Raw genomic sequence first — 17697 nt, 5'->3', positions numbered from 1 at the left:
TGCTTGTTGTGTCAGCTACGATCTAAAGAAGAAAACAGAAACTGTATTTAAAACTGAGGAAATTTAATTGTGATAGGGAACTGGCTAGATATGTGGTAAAGAAACTGAGAAGTGAAATGGGATAATGACACAATCTAGAGATGTGAGCAGGAGCAGGAAGCCACTACTCCCCCTGTGCTGGAAGGCCAATGAGAAGAAACGGTGTTATTGGAGGCTGGACCCAAGGTCACCCAGGGAAGCTGGGACCACAGAAGATCTCACTGGAGGGAAAAGATCATGAAGGAAATGCAGCTGCTGCTGATGATGCAAAGAAAGGTGGAGGAAAATTCTGGTCTTTTCCCTCTTCTTACCCTCCAGTTGCTCACAAATGCCTGACAAGCACCAAACCCAACTGGAAGCTGGTGGACATGAGTCAGCCACCGCAGCAGAGTGAGAGAAGGGTGAGGCATGGGTCTGCGGCAAATACACCCAGATGTGAGAACAGGAAAATGTCTGCAGGGGATGTCTAGGACTATGGGCCTAAGACAGCCTCACAGAGTCCCCATGCCCCAGCATGACCCAGAGGGGTCCAGAGGAAGGCACACATGACAAAGGAGCCTGCAGACCTAAAGGGGCTTTGGAGCTGACCAAGGAAGACACATCAGGGATTTAACTAAACAGGAAACCAAAAACCAAATGAGCCTACAGACATCCCAGTGGATTCCAGCTTGGACAGAAGACAACGTTGTAAAAATCAGGCTTGCCACCACCAAAATGAGTTGACTACATGTAACTGCCCCTACCCCACTCTCGTACCACACATAGATGACACTACCAAGGAAGGGGAGAGGAGACCGTCTAGCAGGATGGAGGCTGAATCTAAATTCACTCTTAGATAAAGAAAGGAAAGAACATAGACCAATAAACAGAGCCCACTAAATGTTGGGGAAGAATGGACACAACACAGATATCAGTAATGCAGTAAGAAATGGAGAGAAATGGATCATGTTAAAGGATGTACTGGGGCAAGAGATCCACATAGAGAAGTAGTTCCTGTACTTGCCTGTAAGGTAGGGCTTTTCAGAGAAGAACTTCTAGGTGATTTGATGAGCATGAGGGATGAACAGGGATTTAGCAAGCAGATGGGGTAGAGATCCTCAACTCTGTTGTCTTCCTATATCCCTCCCAATGCACTGATTTTCAAGAGAAGCCAATGCATTTCTTATCTAACTACAGCCCATTGAAGTCTTTCAGAAACATGGCAATCTCTCCAACTTTATCTTCCTTTTGATTAGTAAGTGGGGCAGTGCCGCAGTGATAGATAAGATACGGTAAGTGTGAACTGAGTTTCAACTCTGAGGAGTAGCATCAGCCTCTTGCAGGAAATGAGTTCCTTAAAATGTATTCTTTTGTAGATTTGATGAGGCCGTTTCTAGATTTCAGTTTTGAACTAAAGAGTGAGGTTTCAAGGCATTCACATAGTTTTACAGAATGTTCAGCCACCAGAAAAACATATATAAGCCAACTGGAATATATTACATCCACATTGCCACATTTCTATAATGAAACAGATTTCAGATCTGTCGTTTAACATTCTGATCTGTCAGGACTTTGCTCAAAATACTGAATTTTCCATTTTGTAAGCAGAGAAACAAGACCCTTGGTTTATAAATAACTTCATCTATCACTATTACAGAAACAGTATTCCTAAACTGGCCTTTTATAATCTAATAACTTAGGAAATAAAAATAATTAATGTTCTCTCCATTGTTATACTACTGAAAACAATAAAAGTCATTGAACTATTTTGAAAATTTTCTTTACCTCATTAGAGATGTTTGTTCCAGAGAGATCTACTGATACCAAGGAAAAGATGTTTACAACATATTCAATTGCTAGGTCAGTCAAATGTTCACAATTTCTCAAACTCAAGTAGTTTAAATTAGGGCAGCTGGAAGAAAGCAGCATGAAGAATTAATTTTAGCTTTTAATCACAGTATTGGTAGCCATTTCTTTATATCAAAACTGTCTAAGGAAAGCAAATGGTATTGAAACAAGGACTTTCTTTTTCTCAAGATCAAAATAGGCTTAAGAAGCACCTGGGTGGCTCACTCAGTTAAGCGTCTGACTTCGGCTCAGGTCATGATCTCACGGTTTGTGAGTTTGAGCCCCGCATCGGGCTCTGTGCTGACAGCTCAGAACCTGGAGCCTGCTTCAGATTCTGTGTCTCCCTTTCTCTCTGTCCCTTCCCCACTCTCACTCTGTCTCTCTTTCTCAAAAATAAATAAACATTAAAAAATTTTTAAAAATAGAAGTAGGTTTAAAAGTGGAAAATAATTTGGCATTACAAAATAGGATGAGAGGGAGGTGGGTTATTATATAAGATAGTCTTTCTGTGGTTTCATTTCATACTGTAATTTCTAGTGAGAAAAAAACATATCACTTGCATGCAAAAAATTGTCGTGTAAGTATGATGAATGACCCCTAAAAGTGCAAGGTTAAGTTTCTCATTTATCCCTTACAAGTTCACCACAGGAATTGGGCTCGACCCTTTCTAGTACACAGGTCTCTGACAAGTAGAGAGAATCAAGAATAAACCCACCATCTAGAACATCTCTTGGGAAATGCTGGAGCATTTCCAAAGCCTGGAGCAAAGGTTTACACAGAGGTAATATCCTTGAAAAGCACAGAGAAGTCACTCATGTCTAGATAGTGATAACTTCATTAATGATTCCATCTGAAACTTTCTCTAATATGAAATTAATAAGAAACCACTCATATATGATCAAAAAACTAGTTTAATCTATGACTCCAGTGTCTTTTCTTTTATTTCACTGAGTATTGGACCAGCTTCTTGGCCTCTTGATATTTCCCAAATGGCTCTGAAGGTCTATCTCTGAGCTCTCCTATTAGCAAATATACAATTACTAATGATATGATGTAAAATATTATTATTTTATCATACCACTCTGATAGTTTCATAATAGAGGCATCACCCAGGTGGATACAGTTACTTAAATTTAGCTCTCTTATCCTTATGCTCACAGGACCATCAAGAAATTGCTTTACTCCCATATCACCAATTCTGTAAGAAAGAGTAAGAAAAGCTTTACATATGATTTTATATGTAAATATATAGAATACTACTTAAGTAATAGTTACTACATTCAATGCATTCTAAAATAACATGGTAATATCCTTATATTGGTATTGATTGTGCCAGTGTTTTAAAACCAAATTTGAGAATACAACTTTTAGTCTAATAGAAAAGGTATAAATGATAGTAATGGGAGAAGTATTAATAAAAATGCTCTTCCTGCTCATTTTTCATTTAATTAGGTGACATAATTGTAATTATGAATAAGACAGATGGTTCTTGAAATCTTTTTCTTGATTTAAAATGTGATTGAGTTAAGCGGTCTCAATGCAAACTCCTGCACAAGAAAAACACCAAAACTTAGGAGAGTAGAACCAAAACTAACAGTCAAGCTACTGCCAGACTCTTAGAGGAATTTTCACTAAATACAAGGTCAAGTTAGCTGGACTGGAAAGCCAACAAGTGACCTTTGGATTTTTTCTGCTGAAGTACAGAAAACCTAGAAGAAGACCTTGACCTCAGTCTTCCTACATTGTCTATCCCTAATCAGAGATGCCTTTGTGTCCCTGCCATTCCTTGCCCCCTCTCCGAACCATGCTTTATAAATGGCTGGAAGTCTATTTGACCCATCCGTTCCCTGTCTTCCATTGGGAGCTTTATTTATGATTCCATTTGGAGACCACCGGTTTCTTCTAAAAAGCATTCCAGTAAATAAATACAACAGGAAATTGCACATTGCATCCTAAGAGGTAGCTTTCACATGCAACAATCCTACAGGTGGGTGTACAGATGGGAAAAGCCTTGGAACCAATATATGTGGACTGCTGACATCTTTCATACCCTCTATTTGATCAGATTTATAAAAAAACTGAGCAGTACAGGCAGAAGGTGAATGGGCCTGTTTGAGTTGAATGGGCCACATTAAGTGCCTCCTGTGCCCATAAACTCACCTTCCATCTATAATATCAAAGGGAGACTGTGGCAGCACCTGGGAATGCAGTAAAGGGCCTGGTGAGTGAGTGGGTGGATGGGGGAATGGGAGGGGATGGGATCAGTGCAAACACAACTGATCAACTTATCTGTTGGCAAACACCAGGGCTGGAGTATCCATTGAGAGATATTTTTACTAACAAGAAAACAAATTCATCATGGGATTTGTAAAACTTAAGAAAGCATATCTCTGAAAATGATTTGAAAAAGAAGATACAAAAACATTAGAACAAATTAAGCAGTGTAAAGAAGCAGTAGGAATTAATAAGGGTGACCTGACTGTAGCCAAAATAAAGATATTCTAAAATGCAATCTGAGATGAAAAGGTGGCCACCTGAGATAAGAACAGATGGCAAACATAGCAGTGTTTTTCTAGATATCTCTTCTAAGGCAAGTGAAACAAAAGCAAAAATAAACTACTAGGGGACTACATTGAAATGAAAAGGTTTAGCACAGCAAAAGTAGCCAACAAAACAAAAAAGCAAACTTACTGAATGGGAGAAGATATTTGCAAATTATATATCTGATAAGGGGTTAATATCCAAAATATATAAAGAACTTATACAAGTCAACACCAAAAAAAAAAAATAGTCTGATTAAAAAATGGGCAGAGGAACTGAATAGATACTTTTCCAAAGAAGACAGATTGTTGGCCAACAGATACATGAAAAGATGCTCAAAATCACTAATCATCAGAGAAATGCAAATCAAAACCACAATGAGATATCACCCCCACACTAGTCAGAATGTCTAGTATCAAAAAGACAAGAAACAATGAGTATTGGTGAGTATGTAGAGAAAGGGGCACATTTGTGCACTGTTGGTGGGAATGTAAATTGGTGCAACTACTGTGGAAAACAGTATGGAGGTTCCTCAAAAAATTAAAACTAGAACTACCAGAAGATCCATCAATTCCACTACTGGATATTTACCCAAAGAAAATGAAAACACTAATTCAAAAAAATATATCTACCCCATGTTTATTGCAGCATTATTGACAATAGCCAAGATATGGAAGCAATATAAGGGTCCATCATTAGATGAAAAAAGATGAGATCATGCCATTTGAGACAACATGGATGGACCTAGAGGGTATTATGCTAGGCGAAACAAGTCAGACTGAGAAATTCCAAAACCACAGGATTCAGATCACAGTGAAATCTTTTTAAAAAATGAATAAAAAGCAAAAAGATGAATCAGACCTATAAAAACAGAGAATAAACTCATGGTCTCCAGAGGGTAGAGGGGTAGGAGGATAAGCAGAACAGGTAAAGAGCTGTAGGAGATACAGGCTTCCAGTTATGGAATAAATCAGTCACAGGAATGAAAGGTACAGCATAAGGAATACAGTTAATGATATTGTAATAGTGATATATTGGGACAGATGATAGTTTCATACAGATAGTGAACATAGCATAATGTATAAACGTGTCAAATTATTAAGTTGTATACCTGAAACTAATGTAATATTGTATGTCAACTATACTCAAATTAACAAACAAAAGAAAAACAGCTGGTAAAAACTAAAAATTCAATAACCTAATTTAAGTCATCAAAACCAAAACTGACCCTTTTAGAAAATGAAATTAATAAGTAGAAGGCATATTTGAAAAGTTCCTTTGAAATGCAGAAGGATAAAGAATTAGAAATAAATGAGATTGAAAACAGAGAACTAGGATTCAATCTTTAAATAAAGAGGATTCTTGAGAAAGAGAGAAAAATAAATTAGAACAGCAATAACCACAGATATATAAAAGCTTTTAAAATAGGAAAACAATCCATATGTTAAATCAAATTAACTTAATAAGGAAAGTCTAATTCCCTTAGACATTAAAACATATTATAAAGCAATAATAACAGATAACATTTATTGAATGCATATTATATGCCAGACACTATTCTAAACATATTACGTGAGTTAACATATTTGATCCTTACAACAATCTTGAGTATATACTGTTATTTACCCCATTTTATAGATAAAATACTGTGCAGGATTAGATAGAGGATGGATAAATGAATGGAACAGAAAAGGTAGTCTGAAAACATATACATATACACACCTATCTTTTTTTTTCAGTTTTAAAAACACCATTTTATTTTTTTCTTAAATTTGTGAGGTACATCTTTGTGAGAAGGATTTTTTTAATCTGTGCACACCTATCTATATCAACTCATATATGTGTGTATGTACGTATATATGTGTAAGTATATGTATATGTATGTATATATGTATATATAATTTTCTATTATAATCCAGGAGGCATCAAAAATCAACAGAAAAGGATTATACAGGTAATGGTACAAGTTAATTGGTTAATGTATTTAGTCCCAAACCTGGCTGTGCATCAAAAGCAGCACAAGCTGGGTTCCATTCCTAAATATTCAGGCTTAGTAGCTCTGTGGTAGGGCTTGGGCATGTGTAGTTTTATTCAGCTCCTCAGGTGATTCTGATACCCTGGAGTTTTTATTTTTAAATCCTATATATGTTTTTAATTTATCTTTCCATTAGTGATTTCTAATTTAATAACATTGCAGTGAGAAAATGTAATTTGTTGATACCAATAATTTGAAAATCGTTGAAATTTGTCTTAAAACTTCATGCACAGTCCATTTTAAAAAGGAGGGTTGGGGGCGCCTGGGTGGCTCAGTCGGTTGGGCAGCCGACTTCGGCTCAGGTCATGATCTCACGGTCCGTGGGTTCGAGCCCCGCGTCGGGCTCTGTGCTGATGGCTCAGAGCCTGGAGCCTGTTTTGGATTCTGTGTCTCCCTCTCTCTGACCCTCCCCTGTTCATGCTCTGTCTCAAAAATAAATAAAACGTTAAAAAAATTTAAAAAAAAAAAGGAGGGTTGTGTGGTTGAGGAAAATGTATATTCTCTGACTCTCAAATTGACTGTTTTTAGGCTTATCTCTTAGAGATGAAGTTTTAAAAATCTACTGTGAAACTCTGATATCTTCACCCCATGATACACTCTTTCATATTTTTCATCTTTTTTTTTTTTCCACTCTGCTGTCATGGAAGAGATTATCTTCTGTCTCTGTACTTCTCTCCTCAGTGAGTTCTAACCTGCTGATTGGCAATCCATTTAGTTTCTTTATTTCAATAACTGCACCATACTTTTTATTCCTAAAAGTTTTATTTTCTTAAATAAATCTAGTTATTATTATTATATATTTTCCCTGATCATATTTCTGATTTCATTAATTTCCTCAAACATTTTATACATATTTCTTATATCCTATGTCTGATAACCCCAATAATCTGAATTATTTGAAGGTCAAATTTATTTTGCTGTTTCTGGTGACTCATATCTTCATATATCTAACAATCTTTAATTGTGAGCACCTATATTTTATTCTTAATCTATAGGAGTCCTGGAGGCCTAAATAGAAAATACTTTCCTCCAGAGAAGCTTCGAGCTAACTTCTTTGCAGGACCCTGGGTGCTACCTACCTAAAACCATTTTGTCCGCCTTAAAGAGGTCCAGGTCTAGCCCCTGTGGAAGTCTCAGGTTCTGCTTCCCTACCTTGAGTCTTGGTCAGAGCTGATTCTCTCAGTGGCGGCGTTGACATAAACATTTATGCTCAGAGCAGCAACGAATCCCAAGAGAGCGTTCGTTGAGAGGATGGTACAGAATCAGGATATTGGATATTGGATCTTTCTCTTACTCTCAGCAGTGTATTTAAAGTATGTCTCATCAAGGATCTAAATTGTGGCAAAGAGTCCTTTGAAATGTTTTGTTAACTATACTGCTAGAAGTAGAAAACCTCCATTTATTTTAAAAGTAGTTAACCTGCAGAAGCCTGAGTGAAGTATGAGGATGAAACTCAATTTTATTTCACATATTAATACAGATAGGATACTGTGTGTGTGTGTGTGTGTGTGTGTGTGTGTGTGTGTGTGTGTGTGTTCTGTATCACTATGTACCTAATAAACCCAAACTTTGTGCCTTAAACATTTATTCTCTCCCAGTTTCTGGGTCTTGGGAATTTGGGAGTAGACTAGCTGTATGGTTCTATCCTAGGGTCTTTCATGAGCTTGCAATAAAGATTCCACTGGGAATTCAGTCATTTGAAGGCTTGACTAAGGCTGGAAGGTCTATCCAAGCTCACTCACGTGGCTGTTGGCAGGAGGCCTCAGTTCCTTGCTGGGCTATTCACTAGACACCTGGATTTCCTAATCCACATTTTTCCCCATTTCAAATCCAGTTCCTTCCCTCACCCATGGTGACTTCCCATTTTAATAATAGGGATCATGGGTCAAGATTTTTGTAGTTTAACTTATAGTCCTATGCTCTCCCAAATATTAACCGACTTCCTAGTCAACTACTGTTTTGCCAGCCTGTGGCCCTATAAGATCATAAAAAATGTACACAGACAAAAGCCTGAGATCCACTAGGGAAGAGGTTCCAACAAGAATTGGACCCTTGCCCACCTGAGAATACCAAGGGAGAAGCCCAATGCCCAACTGAAGAAAGGGTTTCGTTAAGAACTTGTCTTCTGTCCATATGTTAGGGGATCCACACAGAGGAGAAATCTCACCAGTACTCAAGAAGAAACCCTTCAGTAAGGTTGGTTCCTCCTAAGCAACTAACGAACTCCATTTGGGAAAAGACCTGTTAAATGAACTAGCCATGAGAACCCTCACTAGGAAAAATAGCCCACAAGTGTTCCCGTGATTTCATTTAATCTTATAAGGGACCATGATTCCAATTATCCTGACAGTCTCCTTGCCTTTCCGTATAACCAGCCTGGGGTCGGTGCCCCTTAATTGTGTTACCACAGAACTCTGTACTTCCCTGCACTTGGACTCCTGCTTTTCATGTTTATTCTACTAACCAATGAGCACCTTGAGGAGAGAGTCTCGCACATTCTAATAATCAGTGTTTCTTAAACAACATTTAACTGAATGACTCATTACCTTATACAATTTGCCAAATTCAACACAGTTAGTTGCTTCAAAGGTGAAAGTGACTTAAGGCTACTATCTGTTAATCTCTTGCAGTCTGCCATGTAAATGTGACTGATATTTGGATAATTCTTATCTATAAATTTGAAGCACGCATCAGTAATCCTTTTATTTCCTGTTAAAAAAAAAAAAACAGAAGACAAGTATTGTATTTGTAATGCCACAAGAGTAAAAGTAAACATTAATGCTGAACCCCATTTTTAATATCACAGACCTTCAAATCGGATCTTTCTGAGGTTACACGTAGAAAGAGCTTTAAAAGCACAATCAGAGATATGTGGAGCGCCAATGAAAACTATTGATGTAATACGAGGGCACCTTTCAACTAAAGCCTTTAGAAGAAGAAAAGATGATAAAATTTACCACAGTGTATAGAACAAGCTTAGCAAAGTAATGAGGTTGTTTTTCTCCATACTTTCAGAAGCAGACATATTAACCATTACATTTTCCTAATTTCAAAGACAATGGGACTTTTATTCAATATATTTTAGTACATTCACATTTGAGTACTGCAGAGGAATCAGAATTAAATCATGTTACAAAGGTATGGGAAAACATGAGAAAATGAAATGCTGACCAAAAAATCACTACATTTAGAAGTCTGACATGTAGCACTAAAGTCAACATTTATGCTTAGGCTATAGTATCTTTGAAACAAAAATATTCCAATTGTGAAACAAAGTGTATTAGGGCATGTATAGATTCAAATGTTCAACTGTATGTGCGTGCATAAATTTTAAGATGATTTTCTTGCTCTAAAAACAGCTAACTTGAAAATCCCACTCATATTTCTCAACAATTCAGGCCACTAGAAAATGTGTGCATTAATTGGGACTGAGAAGAAAATGTACTTTGCAACTACCTACTTTTATACAGTTGTCCGTCAGAGTTGGCATGTCGTTGATGGTCAGATGCATGATTCCAGTGCAGCTGTTTGCAATGTTCCTGAAGCCTTGGACTGAAATCTGAATCGTACAAAGTAGGTGAAAATGATGGTAGAACTCATTAGCATGACAGCTAATAAAACCCGAATGAAGTCGTAAGCAAAGGTATGTCATGATGTTGCTACCATATTTTAAAATTGGAACCATAAAATATGACAGACATAAGAGGTAAAGAATCTAGTCTTGATTTCTTTACTATTTAATTTCTTATATGTATATTATGCAATGATCATCACAATAGGTCTAGTTAACTTATTGTTTAATTGTTTTATTGAGGCAAAATTCACATAACGTAAAATTAATCACTTAAACGGGCCCTTAACCATTCATGATCTTATGCAACCACAACCTCTATATGGTTCCAAAATATTTTTGTCACCCTAAAAGGAAACTGAATCTATTAAGCAGTTGCTCCTTATACTCCCCTTCTCCTAGCCCCCAGCAATCATTAATCTGGGTTCTGTCTCTGTGGATTTACCTCTTCTAAATATTTCACAGAAGTAGAATCATATGTATATGGCCTTTTGAGTCTTCTCTCTTTCACTTAGCGTAATGTTTTTGAGGTTCATCCATGGTGTAGCATGTATCAGTACCTTATTCATTTTTATGGCTGAATAATATTCTATTGAATGAATATACGGCATTTTGTTCATCCATTCATCTATTGATGGATATTTGAGCTGTTTCCATCTTTTGGATATTTTGAACAGTGCTGCTATGAACATATATATGCATCTATTTGTTTGAGTACCAGTTTTCAATTGTTTTGGGTATATATGTAGGAGTGTAGGAGTGTAGAATTACCCTATGGTAATTCTATGTTTAACTGTTTTAAGGAACCACCAAAATGTTTTTTACAGTGATTGCAACATTTTACGTTCCAACCAGCAATCTAATAGTGTTCCCACTTCTCCACATCTTTGCCAACATTATTTTTCATTTTCCCATGTTTTTCTTTTTTTTAAGTTTTTATTTATTTATTTTGAGAGAGAGAGTGCACAAGTTAGGGAGGGGCAGAGAGAGAGAATCCCAAGCAGACTCTGGGCTGTCAGTGCAGAGCCGACATGGGGCTTGAACTCACAAACCTGTGAGATCATGACCTGAGCCAAAATCAAGAGTCAGATGCTCAACCAACTGAGCCACGCAGGCACAATGCATGGCCACATTTTTATCCATATCAGCATCTTTGAGATTATCTACCCTATCTGGCACCACTAAGTGCCTGAACGAGGCATAACTAAAAAGAAAGCTTTAAGATTTTATTGTTGCTTCACATTGCTAAGTTAAGACAGAAACCCTCAAGCCCTTAAAGTTCTGATCCAAAATACTTAATAAAGGAATTTCAGTTTCTTAAAGTTAAATAACTAAATTAGGAGGGGAAACATTCCATTTTTAAATGCATGTGAATGAGTATTATTTAACTTGTGTAGCTGTGTGAGAAAGTGTTTTCAGCCCTGTTAGAGTTCTCATAAAGTGAATGTGATTGTACCATGTTATGGAAGTCACAGCTCATAAGTGACTCCTCACATGTGATGACATATTACAAAATGCCTGGAGGTGGGAACAGCAGAAGAGACAGGCTATCATAAAGATCTTGGACTTCTCTTATAGACTGAGGTAGCCTCCAGGAGATGAGGAAACAAAGTATCAGGTTCCTTGATCAGTTTTCTCCAGATTACAAATTGACAGAACAAGAACACAGATGTTCAAACTCTTAATCCAATGTTCCTTCTGATGAACATTCTTCAACAATAACATCCATTTCAACTGTCCCACCCCACATGCCGTAGTTCTTTAGACCTAGCTGCTCCAGCCAGAAAGACATCTTACTTCTCCAGTACTCAGTGGACCTCTCTGTTCTTTGTCTGACCTTGTACCTCCCTTTGCCTCTTTCTCTTTTCATCTATTCAAGCCTTAACTATGTCTCAAGTTCCAATGACTCCAGCTACTTTCCTTCTCTTTCCCTTACAAGCCTAAAACTCTTTATTTTAGCCATAACTCTTTCCTATAACCTGCATGTCTTAATTCCCCCAAGGAGATGATCTTACACTCTTTTTTAACTTCTTACTGTGTTGGACAACTATCTGTGGCTAAATGAATTAAATTTAGGAGTAAGACAAATAACGTCTGGGAAAGAGTACAGAATTTGGCTACAGAAAAAACCAAAAACAATTCCAAGTCGAAGGTAAAGCACAAAAGTGAAAGGAAAGCAGTGGGAGCACTGGACTTGGATGAAGTGGCAAGGTCACCCCTGGGATGAATAGGAAAAGGTAAGGAGGGAGGGAAAGCTAATGGAAGACCCATAAGGCAAGAGTGAGATATTTTGTATTGTAGTGTCATGGATTCTTGAATAAGTTTCCATAAGTATTCCCAGAGAAAGGTCCAGGGGAGATGAATAAACATTAAAAATCTGGAGATCAGAGGAGGGAAGAATGTTGGGCTTAGAATCAGCAGAGCTGGGTTGGAATCTGGCTCTGTTTCTTTGTCACTTGTAACACAAGGCAACTCAACCTCTCTGACACCTAGTCTTCCCATCTGTAAAGTGGGGATTATCATATGGGTATATTATTAATAATTCTAATTAATATTGATATAATAATGGTAATTGATAATGTAATGGTTCATTAATTATAATTATTAATAACATCTGTTTTAGGAGATACTTGGGAAAACAAAATGGGGTAATGTGTATGTAAAAGTGGTCAGCACAATGTCTGGCATGAAATACTGGATACCAGTTTTCTTATTAGTGTTCTTCTGGGTGCATTGTGTTCCCACAGAGAAGTACAGATTTGTGACCTAGAGATAGAGGAGCTTGAGAGATCATTCTAGTGCATCCCTCACATTGCAAAAATAAAGAAATAGTATTCAGAGAGTAGTGTGATTTGAGAACAGGTTCTTTATCTGTTCTTCATGTCCCCAGTGTCCCCAGTGCTGGACAGTGTCAGACAGAGTGAGTGCTCCATAAGTGCTGAATGAATGAATGAATGGTCTTGAGTCACATCATCTATGGCAGAGCGAAGGCTAGAGGCCACCTCTCCCCATCTGACTCACAATTCCAGGGATGGGAATAGTTGGGTTTTTTTAATATGAAATTTATTGTCAAATTGGTTTCCATACAACACCCAGTGCTCATCCCAACAGGTGCCCTCCTCAGTGCCCATCACCCATCCTCCCCTCCCTCCCACCCCCCATCAACCCTCAGTTTATTCTCAGTTTTTAAGAGTCTCTTATGGGAATAAGTTGTTTTTTACAACACTTCTAAATTTCTCTCCTTTCTCTCAGCCCTAGTCTATTACCCTAGCACTATTATTTCCAATAATGGCTTCCCCTAAAACACAAGATAAAAAAAATTAAAAAATTAAAAAAACCTTTTCTCTCTCGCTGTCTTGGAAACATATTTATGACAAGATTTTCTGAACAAGGGAAAAAATTATAGCAGTAATCAGCCACAGCTGAGTGATTCCTTGCAGCACAGCCAAACGCTTGGTGCTATCAACCAATAAGACTGTGTCCAGAAAAGGGGTGGGGGAAACCTCTAAGAAGAGCTTTTTAGTTTTGTCCTGGCATGAAATGCTTAGTTCTCTACACAGTTTATTTTAGAATGTCCAAAAAGATGCTTGGCTAATACTTTATGACTCAAATATTCTCGCCACAGTCTTTTAGGCCAACCAACTATTAACTTGTCCTTTCTCTTCACTGAAATAATGGGAATATAAGCCTGAGAGTAACAATCCCTCTCGAAGGGGAAAAAAAGTATTTTACCATGTTAAAACACCAGGCTTTGCCACAGCTGATACATGTGTATCGTGTGTTTAATATTCTTACAAAACTCGGGATCTAATCTCACTGTGTTTCCTTGCGAGGTGATTTGGACTTCAGTTTTGATACCAAGTGGAGCCCTGCCACCCTGCTCTTTGCTGTCAAACCCCCGTTGGTTAGGAAATTGGGGGAGCTGGCCACACCAATGCCATCATAATCGCAAGTCCCAGCAGACAGCTACTGCTGCTAATGGGGGCAGAGAAGCTTTGGTGATCATAGGAAATCCTCTCCAGCTGCCTCTGGGTGGGTCTGAACCCATGAGCAGGACAGGACAGAGCTGTCTGAGGAGGAAATGAGTTGTCAGTAAGCCACACGAAATGAAGACCAAAGCGTTGAGCACCAAGAACTAGCTCACATCCCGCTTTGCTGCTGCAAGGTGGTAAAAAGAAGGAAGGAACTTATCTCAGGGAGAATAACATATTACTAAGCTTCCACTTTCCACTTCTTTAAAACACTGAACCAGTTAGCTCAGCAACACAGAAAGGAGATGTATGTAGGGCCAGAGCCTCTATGACAGCTAGAAATATCCATCTTAGGTAGACATTGCCCAAGTTGTGTTCCTGTACCATTTCCAGCTGTTTCTCTCATTTGAACAACACTGTAACCCATGACTAATGGGTAATGTAATGACTTTAGTCATATCCATATATCCTTCATGACCTCCTGGTGACCTCAGAGAAGCCTGGCTTAGCAAGTAGAATGAATTGTTGGAGAGAAAGACAAAGATTTTTCCCCAAAACATGCAACACTTTGTTTTATTCCATTCAAATGTGCCACAAACTTCTAAAATAGCAACAGTTCCCAGAGTCTGTGCTAAAAGGGCTTGACAGGCTTTCATATATTGTGTCCTCTGTGATGACAAGAAGAGAGGCCTCGTTATAACTGTTTAGATGATGCTTTACTTTCCAGTCTATATATTCTTCATGGCTACCCCCTCCTCTACGTTTGCTAATGTACTTCTCCTAGGTAGCCCTCCCTGACCACTTCAGGTAGAACTGTTTCTTCCTCTTGGATCTCAGAGCACCAAACAGTATAGCCTTAAGTTTGAATTTTGTATCCTCTCCCTTGTATAATAATTATGTGTACACATGTTTACCATTCCTGCCCAGGAACACAGACAGAATTTTCTCCACCATGCCCTTCACAGTACCACACAAGTGCTTGGCACTGAGTATGATACTACAACTGTTTGTTAGTAGACCAAGTCATTGTTGAATAAACTGTTGTAGAATGTAAATCAGAATTAATAGTTCTAAGGCGGGGGAAGGGTAATAATCAATACGGTCATTTATTAAAGATTGCTGTATTTATCTAAAAACATTGAAACGCCAAACATAAAAAAGAAAGTTTCATTTTCCGACGTGAGTGGGGAATTAGAATACAAGATTAGTGAAGCCTCCAGATGCCAGGAAGGCAGGCATTGCAACTCCGTGCACTCACTGCACAATGACTGTGAGCTGTGACCTGCCGAAGTAGGCTTGACCCTTCTTACACTTCATCATTCTTGTTTAGCGTACACCATCTTCTTCTTTTCCTCACCCAATGGCCAAATTGTTCACAGCTCCTCCTGTACGATAAATGGAGCTTCATCTCCCTTTTAACCAAGAGAATCACAACCATAATACTTTTTATTACAACACAATGATCCACAGAGCTACTTGATTTGTCTAGACTTATTGAGCTAGATGGTGGCTTTATAGCTACCATTGTAACCATAGGCTTCACTGGGGGCCCAAGACCCAAGTAGAGTTTTGTGAAGAGTTGATGAAATTCTGTATGTAAGTCACATCCTAAGAGAGGGAGCAGAGAAGAAACTGAAAGAAGGATGGTTTTTCAGAAAGCCCTAAAGTTTTTCCAAACCTTTTTTTAGGAGTGCGAAACATGATCTTAGTCCCCTAAGACTCATCATTTTGTCATCTGATTCTTCAAGATCTAAAAATTGTTGCCAGATGTTTCATTTGTTACTGCTTAATGTAATAAACATCCTTACACATTTTGCCTACAAAGAGATTGCATTAAGCTATGGATGTTAGCAGTAGATGTTTGTTATATTTATTTTTTATTTTCAATATGGCTAGCATAAAGTTATATTCAAACTCGTAACAACCATTTAAATTTAGATGAGCCCTATCTACAAGATATGTAAAATGATTTTCCTGTTCAACACAGTTCAAAGTATAATTCAGAAATGTCATAAAGCATTCCTTTAACAGGGAAACTGAGACACAAGACCTGACTGAGAAAAGCAGAAATTGCACTGTGGTTTTTCTGATTCATGACTGATTTTCCACTAGAACCCCTTCATATTAATGACATTTAAGACCACAAAATATTTTTTTCAAATAGAAAAAAGTGCAACTTTTTTTTTCTTTTTTACTGTTTGCAGTATATAGCACTTCACAGTTTTACAAATGATAGTCTAGTTGTATAGAGCATGGTATTCAGAATTAGTTGGATCAAGGTTATCATTTTGGCCTGGACACTTTTTGTGTGGCCTTAGGCAAGTTACTTTATCTTAGCACCATTTTCAATAGTGTGTGGGGCCAGTTTATACCAGTTTGCAAGTGCAAGTTGTTAAATTTGTAGGAACTCTGCAAGCCTATTGTTAAAGACAGTTATATTAAAAATTAAGTCATATAAACTTAAAATTAAAATTAAATAAGTTCTATTAACAAAGGTAGTGAATATTCCAACTCATCAACTCCTAATTATTTTATTACATGTTACCATTTCCTATGCTCTTGAGGATATTTGTGTGTATTGGATATATACAGCGACAGCATTACATAACAGTTACATAACATTACATAACTCTTCAGTGACTTCTCGTTGGCAAGTTGAAATAGGTCATGGTGAGAGTATTTACACCATGGAAATCAGCAACCATTGCAAATCAGGGCTTTCTCTGCTTCCTGCCAGTTGTTAAATGTTTACCAGCACATGATTTTTCAGTTTTCACATCTCTAAAATGGGACTAATGATACCTACCTCATACAGTTATGTATAAAGATTAAATCAGATAATAAATGTAAAACACTTACCTCAACACCTAGCACCAAGTCGGTACCCAAACAAATGACAGCAATTATTATCACCATCCATTAAAATACAGAATAAGGGAAAATGGAATCAAACAAATGTAAATGAATCATAATTTTGAATTAACTGTTGACAATTCATTTTGGTACATAGTCTGCTTATTCATAACTGGTTTAGCTGGTCACACAACTCTTACTGTTCCAATTGCCCCTTATTGGTAACCTAGCAAATCTGTACCTCCACTCTCAGCTCTGTGCCAAGGACCAGACTTATACACAGAAACACAAAATTCTCAAGCTGAAAAGGATCTCAGAGATCATCCAGCCCAAACTAGCCATTCTACAGATAAAGGAACTGAGGCAGAAAAGCTAAGTAACCATTCAGAGTTGCACAAGAGGGTAGTGGCACAGCAAGGACTAGATCCCAGGTGTCCCAAGTCTAGCTTGGGGCTCCTTTCACCATCCCACTGCCTTCTGCTGCAGGAGAGAGAGAAAGAAAGAGAAATCCCTTTCCACTCTTACTTTGCTTATGCAATCTCCCTTCCATTTGGCCAGTACATTCATTCCTGGACATGCCTCTGTGTCTTTCTCCCACCTCCACCACAATCCCCAGAGGTGAACAAGTAAAACCTTCCATGATCTTTGCCTTTCTAGAAGGGGAGTCTGTAATTTATGTAGCCTAGAGAGAACTGAAATGACCTTGGAATCTTCCTGTTTGCAGTTTGCACAGCCTACCTTTAAGATCCATGGGTCCCAAAGAGACTTAACAGTACAAGAACTACTGATAAACCATTATTATTGTGTTGAGTCATTTGAACATTTCTGGGATGCTGTCCCTTTTCATTTTTGTTGACTTG

The 17697-nt window shown here is 37.8% G+C and overlaps 2 protein-coding genes across 5 annotated transcripts in view; one reads left to right on the top strand and one right to left on the bottom strand.

Moving 5' to 3' along the window:
- The window catches only part of FBXL13 (F-box and leucine rich repeat protein 13), a 205949-nt gene that overhangs the window by 49967 nt on the left and 138285 nt on the right, over positions 1 to 17697 (bottom strand). For all 4 annotated transcript variants that reach the window (XM_015538250.2, XM_042964988.1, XM_042964976.1 and 1 more), the window contains 5 exons: positions 9903 to 10001; positions 9251 to 9368; positions 8989 to 9151; positions 2945 to 3064; positions 1804 to 1930 (listed from right to left, as the gene is read on the bottom strand). In XM_015538250.2, the coding sequence (XP_015393736.2) occupies positions 1804 to 1930; positions 2945 to 3064; positions 8989 to 9151; positions 9251 to 9368; positions 9903 to 10001 (627 nt within the window). The remainder of the gene's footprint in view (positions 1 to 1803; positions 1931 to 2944; positions 3065 to 8988; positions 9152 to 9250; positions 9369 to 9902; positions 10002 to 17697) is intronic.
- The window catches only part of LRRC17 (leucine rich repeat containing 17), a 48694-nt gene continuing 40941 nt past the window's right edge, over positions 9945 to 17697 (top strand). The window contains exon 1 of the mRNA XM_042965003.1: positions 9945 to 10015. The gene's annotated coding sequence lies outside the window, so the exon portion shown is untranslated. The remainder of the gene's footprint in view (positions 10016 to 17697) is intronic.

Source organism: Panthera tigris, chromosome A2 (assembly GCF_018350195.1).
Source record: "Panthera tigris isolate Pti1 chromosome A2, P.tigris_Pti1_mat1.1, whole genome shotgun sequence".
Classification (NCBI taxonomy): Eukaryota; Metazoa; Chordata; class Mammalia; order Carnivora; family Felidae; genus Panthera; species Panthera tigris.
The sequence above is the reverse complement of the archived record's forward strand: the minus strand, read 5'-3'. Positions and strand labels throughout refer to the sequence as shown.